The sequence below is a fragment of the Ceratina calcarata genome, unplaced genomic scaffold (assembly GCF_001652005.2).
Source record: "Ceratina calcarata isolate Rehan_Ccalc_2016 unplaced genomic scaffold, ASM165200v1 scaffold86.2, whole genome shotgun sequence".
Lineage (NCBI taxonomy): Eukaryota > Metazoa > Arthropoda > Insecta > Hymenoptera > Apidae > Ceratina > Ceratina calcarata.
This window is the reverse complement of record NW_017179946.1, coordinates 518,130-524,704: the sequence shown is the minus strand read 5'-3', so window position 1 is coordinate 524,704 and position 6,575 is coordinate 518,130. Positions and strand designations below refer to the sequence as shown.

The 6,575-nt window shown below is 42.9% G+C and overlaps 1 protein-coding gene across 2 annotated transcripts in view; it reads left to right on the top strand.

The window, feature by feature from the left end:
* Positions 1–611: 611 nt before the first annotated feature.
* mtd (TLD domain-containing protein mustard) overlaps positions 612–6,575 on the top strand; it is a 150,384-nt gene continuing 144,420 nt past the window's right edge. For both annotated transcript variants that reach the window (XM_018035034.2, XM_018035032.2), the window contains exon 1: positions 612–1,149. In XM_018035034.2, coding sequence (XP_017890523.1) covers positions 1,130–1,149 — 20 coding nt within the window. In that variant the 5' untranslated portion in view covers positions 612–1,129. The remainder of the gene's footprint in view (positions 1,150–6,575) is intronic.

Sequence of the window (6,575 nt, the reverse complement as noted above, 5' to 3'; positions counted from 1 at the left end):
ATTCATGCTAGCGGAAAATTTTTATATGGAAATTGTAGATCTCGTCGTCCTCTACAAGAAAGGTCTGATGCAATTTTCCCGTAGATCCATCCGTTTGGGAGTTATTGGCAAAAAACGAAATTTTGGAAGAAATTGAAGGGGTACCCCTTGGAAAAATCTCGGAAAAATCGAAAATTTTTTTTGTTGTTTATTATTAGCAATGTTCTATCGACGTCTGATTTCTTTTTAAAAAATGCGTTTCTAAAGTGCATAAACTTTTGGGATTGACTGTATAGCCAATAAATCCTTAAAAATAGCACATTCTCTAATTCGCTTTCAAAGCTAATGTCATTCCGCGGTTGTGACTATGTCGGTAGCATAGACAATGACAATCAAATGGTAAAAAAATTTTTTTCGAGTCGCCAAAAATTCTTTTCACAATCATGATTTATGAACTTATTTCCAATATTTCAGTCAGGAGCATGAAGGTTTTTGGAGCGATAATTTCTCCACGCTGTTATGCAGTTTCCTACTTGCAAATCGAAACTACCTCGACCGAGCGACTCTATTCATAACCACCGGCAGATGTCGGTAGTGTTTCTCACAACCGACCTGGACGCTCGTCAACAATCAATGACAGTCTGTGCCGGGAGTGCTGTAGTGTCCTAATTGCATTCTCGCCGGAAAAAAGACGTTTCGTTTCGTGGCATCATTACGCGAAGACAATTCAGAGAACGTCGTAATTTCGCATCGTGAGACGCGCGTGTCGGGCGTTCGCGTCGCAGTGAATCGATCGCGGTGATAGTCGTTTGTTTGGTGCGACGTCCGTGGCTGGTCAGAGCGAGAAGGAGCGAGACAGCCGGAGACGGCGGTGAATAGTACGAAACAATTGGAATCGCGCACGCGGTTATTTTCCTCGTTAATTCGTTTCAACGAACAATAACCGGCTCTATGTCGCCGCGTACACCGCCCGATCTCGCCTCCTGATCGCCGTGGTGTTTTACGCGGTTCGGGATTCGTTTCGGTAGGATCAGCCGTTTCCCGCACCGTGTGGTAGAAGGTGCGAGCACGGCCCGCTGCCAGACACGAGGGACGGTTTCGAGGAGGCCACGAATACGACGCGTTGGTCCACTGACACGTCGCAGCCCGAATGGCGGATCACGGGAAAATGTAAGTGGCATTTACCCAATGATTAATACGTACGATTGACCCCTTCGTTGAACGGTCTCTCTCTTTCTTCTTCTCTCTCTACCCCGCCGTGTGCTATATGTATGTCATGTATAACGTCATCGTACTAAAGTTCTCGTTTACACGAAGGTCTCTCGACATCCGCAAGTTTTGTAACAATCCGCGAGTAACCACAACCTTGCACTTGAATTACATTCTCTTTACGTTTCTTACTTTCGTTCTCGTCGGCACGCTCTCTCCCCGCGGAGCGCGGTTCTCGCCTTGGGTGTGACAGATTGTTTTCATTTTCACCTACGGAAAAAGGAAGGGAGACAAGAAGGAGAAAGCGACGACTGGTCAATGATTGTCCGCGACCTTGCCGGTCACCGTTTTAAAAATTCTCTCGTTTTGACTGGCAAATGAGGACCCCTCGCCCCAATCGCCTCGTGCATCGTGCCGTAACTCTGCTGTTCGACAGGCACGATTTAATCGTTTTTCAAAGAACATGCATGGCTTCGTTCGTGCGACTGCGTAACGAACAGCAAATTGCGGGTGTCTGCGAGGCTCGCAATCGTATATTACGTGCTTAATTCCATCTTAATGTGTATACGAATATGAATCGTGTGTTATACAAAATAAAACGCACGTATACTATCGCTCGTAGAGGTACAATGACATAATCTTTCGTAACTACTATTTCCAAAACATTTCACAATTCTTCGAAACCGAGTATTTTATTAATTTAAATATCGCAGGGGTAATGAGCTATACTGCATGTTTGCACCGATAGAATGGTCGCAGCTGACGTATAGTGAAGGTGAATTACAGCAATCATGCGATTAACAAGCGACGATGGTATCTCGGGATAAGCGACGGGTTGTAAATTCTTTAGAGCCTTGTAGATCAATTGACGCCCGCTATTCTACGATTTTACGGAGGAATGACACGCGCACTTCACCGGCCATTTCACCGTTCCCCGTCGAACCGTTGTAGTGTTTCTGGAATTGTATTATTCCACTTTAAGCGCCTAGGCCCTCCGTTGCAGACCGATCGATATTTGGTCAACTTACGCGAAACTCAACTCGTTTTTACGTTCGTACAACAGTCGCATCTGTCCACTCGTCCCAGATTAAATCGTTCAGCCACAAATTCAATAGGATATCATTTTCAGACATCGCATCGTCATTATACTCTTTAATACTTTTGACTGCCAAATTCAAGAGACGCATAATGTTTTCAATGAGCTGTATTACCCAGATCAGGGTGATGGATATGTTGTCTGTTATTTGGCTGTGATATTTCGAAAGATAATTAACAGCACATAAGGCTAATAAAATGTGAAAATGTATCATTATACACTTTTTAATTGAAAGTAATATTTTGTTTGGCAGTCAAAGTGTTTGTACAAAGTTAAAATTCAGCTGCCTTCGTATCTAGATATATGATTTTAGAAATAAATAACCGAGATGATATTTTATTTTGAAATTACTATAAATGCGACAAACTGGAAATAGATTCAGATATCCTAGACGATTTTTTCAAGTTTAAGATTCATGATCTACTGTAATAGTTCCGCTGCACGCGCGTCTGACGTCACTTTATTATGAAATACCGCCGCCATGTGATTTCTCTCTCTCTCTCTCTCTCTCTCTCTCTCTCTCTCTCTCTCTATCTCGTCTTAGTATGTTTTCCTCGAATAGTAAGTATTCAGTACAGTTACGATCAAATATTTTATTAGACAAGATAAACGAATTGAAAACTTGTGCAAGTCACGCATAATTCGTATCTAACCAGTGATAGTTCCTCCTCGCTCGATAAAGATCGAAGGGTCTATTATTTTTCGCGATGAAAGCGTTTCTCGCGATTTAGGTTGATCGTCATGCACGTGCCATCGGCAAACTACCATTAGCGTCGCGCCCCAACGCGATTCCCAACCCTGATCAACGTCGTCATGACTTTGAACGCAAAACACGTGAACTCGCAATAAAATTCGCCGAGTCTTTCCTTTATTATTTTTATTAGAAGCCATAGTTGAAAGAGAGCTTTGTAGGGAAATGTTTAATGATTTTTTTAAACAGACGCAAACTTGTAAGCGTTCGTTTCGAAGCCCGAGGAAGTGTTCTAACTATTTTAAGACGCATGCAAGCGTGAACGGTTCAAACGCCCCACGCGTCGCTCTGCGATCGTGGACGAACAGCCTTGGGGAATCGAGTCGATGCATAATTGTAAGCAAGCGAGCCATCGGTGTCCATGTACTTGAATCTATTTCCGGCGGAGGATAGGTCCGATGGAACGCGTTGCACAAGTAGCATCTAACGTTCATATCGTCGCTTAACATCTGGCCGATCTTCCGCGTGCCTCGACGGTTTGTTCCGCAACTTGCGAAAAGTGTATTTATTCACGCGTGCACTGCTGGGGCAGGGCAGGGTTCAAAGAACCGTCCCGCTGCCAGGCTGGTCGCATAATTGGAAAAGGGCAAAAGGGGTCGTTAAGAGCGGAAGCAGAAGTCGCGAGATAAGGCACGCTTCTGTTTTGCCACCAGATTATGGCTCATTTGCTTAGATACACGTGTACCCGGCTCTGCATATCTAACAACCACCACCGGGTGGCAAAACTGTATCCATACACACCGTTTATGCCTTGGCACATGTCGCAGTTGTATAAACATCTGCTTATCCCGTGTTTGTGTGCCTGTACAAAATTCTCGTTGCTTATATAATTACCCTTAGTCAGTACACAGGTATGTAGCTTTCACAGTGCATGGAAATTTCTTGTAAAACATTTTTGTACTTGCGGCGTGTGTTTAGAAAGTGAGCACAGCCACTTCACACTTTTCTATTTTCAAACAATATTTCACTAAACTTTTCATGCAATTCTGAGATTCAAATTTTATTGAATGCAGTAAATGATCCAATTTCTGTTCACGTTATAATCTCTACTCACTGATTTAAGATTAGAGACTGGTTAGAGATCTTCGATAATTCAATATTAAAGAAATTGTTCCACGTTGAAGCGTGTCCACTTAATGTCGTCCACGATTGTACGTAATCATAAATATTCCTTTCGAGGTTTAATTCGAGAGCACAACAGCACACAGAAGTGGTAAATGAGAAAAAGAAACAGCTCGAATCGAAGAGTTGAATATCCATTGTCCCACGTTGTCCTTGAGCTACGCTGCCACCTGAAAAGCGGAGACAATGCTTGCCAGTCAGACACGTTGAACCCCCGAACGAGTAACATACGTAATAACAACAACGAGCTGGCTCATTATTTTCTCCCTAGAATCCTGTTTTCATCTCTGCCCCTCCATTTCTCTTCTCTCATTTCTCTCTCTCACGCTAATTTCACGCTTCACCCTCGTTCCGCGTGTTAGTTACCCAGAGAGGATACGGTTCTTTCTATTGCGCGCGTTTTAAATGCCGTGAATCGGAGGGTTGAACAGAAACAGAGGACATTTCCTCATTTTTCGCGGTTCGGTCGTGACCTTCGCCGGCCTGGAAAACCGATGGAAAATCGCTCGAGTTCTCATTAGAGGCGGCCTCGTCCACGATCCCTTTTTTCTCTTCCCCCTTTCCTCGCTCTCTCTTTCTCTTTTTCTTCTCGTTTTTTTGTTCCTACTTTTTTTTTCTTCGGTTCACCGCACTTCGCTTTCGCATTTATGCGCACGCTAGGTAGCCCTTTCGTCCGACGAATTCTTCGCTGCTCGTTTCTCTCATTTCGCGACGAGAAACGGAATAATTTAACGTAATCTGAAATCGCGGTTCGACGAATGACGATAATGATTGCAAGTAAAATAAAATCGTATCCTCGTTTGCTTCCCGAATTTTTACACGTTCGTTCTTTCACGCGAGAGATAACTCTATCGTACAGATTGGAGATCAGCAGGGGCTGGGAGAAAAAGTAGGTATATCTATGCTTGAAAAGCCGGTGATTAAACCGGAATATCGATTCGCGATACGGCAAGCTCCACGGGTGGACGTGACGCGCGGCTAATTTAAAATGGGTGGTTGAAATTAGTTGGAATAAAACGAAACAACCGCGGGATATTAAACGAAGTTCTCGCCGTCGTATCACGGCAGGGTAATTATGGCCTCTCGATTCTTTTTCTCCATTGTTCGCAGCTGGTGAATCTCGCGGGGGCTATTAGAAAATTTAATCGCGGTAACTTCGTTAAAGATATATCGATCCATGCGACTGATTGCATAAGTAATGCGCGAATAACTAGTATAAGAAAATACGGCGTAACCCGTTCATCAAAATGATCTGAAATGTTGAATAGGGCAATCGATACGCGCGTTTGTTAATTTATATTTATTGAAAGACTGAATTTTTACACAGAGTGATACATTTGTAATGTTATTTTAGAAAATAACTAGCTGAGGACGAGCTTGGCTAATGTAAGCCCTCCGGGCGAGTTACCCTTGCTAAGGCAGACGGACACACACACAAACACACATAAAAATATCCTTTAGTAGTAGTGGATATGTAGATAATACATAAAATCAGAGATTATTATATATTCGAATTTTCTAATTGCTGAACATTTTAATTAATTACAATTATACGTAGAAAAGAGGAATTGCATTTTCGTAGCTACGTTAGGATTTAACTAAAAGATTCTCAAATGGTATGAGAGCGTATATCAAAGAAATTGAAAGAAGTGATATTTCATGGAAAAAGAGGAAATAACGTACGAGTATCGATATTGGATGATATCTCGGAATTAATGAAACCGGATAATATTTTTTTGCAAACGTCAGACCGATACATATGTTCCTTCGGTCGACTGTGGAAACACGAGATACACAGACGCGCGGGAAAGCCAATAGATAGTTGCGGTATTGGGATTAATAAATCCTCGATTTCGAGGGTCTGTTGCACCGCGGAACGTGCGGCCTGAAAAATAGGATACGCTTAAACGGCGAAGCGTAGGATACGTTAAATGGGTCAGTGCCGACAAAAGGATCGCGGCAAGGTTGCGCCCTTGAAATTTTCTAACCCGACTCCTGGGGTGTGGGTACGTAGTTAGGTTCCTGATTTATGCCGTGTCGAACGTCAAAACACGCCAACCCTATGTCTCCTTAATGAATCGTATCGGGTAACGGAGGATTGGCTCCGAGACACTCCGTGCGAGGGGTTCCTCGGAAAGGCCGTTGATACTGAACGACCTTGCGCCATCGACCGACCCTCCGTTCTCGCCTTTCGCCTTTTCAATTCATCAGTTGTCGCCGTTCTTTCTCGGTTCATGTTGCATCTCGTTTTACCCACTCCTTCAATCCCCCCCATTTAGGATTGTATGAAAATATTTTTGAAATATATAAATTCAATCGAAAAACTGTTTTCGTTTTAAAAGGATTTGCAAATAAATTGCAGGTTTCATAAAAAGAATTTGAGTTATAGAAAATATAAAGAATGCATATAGTGTGCAA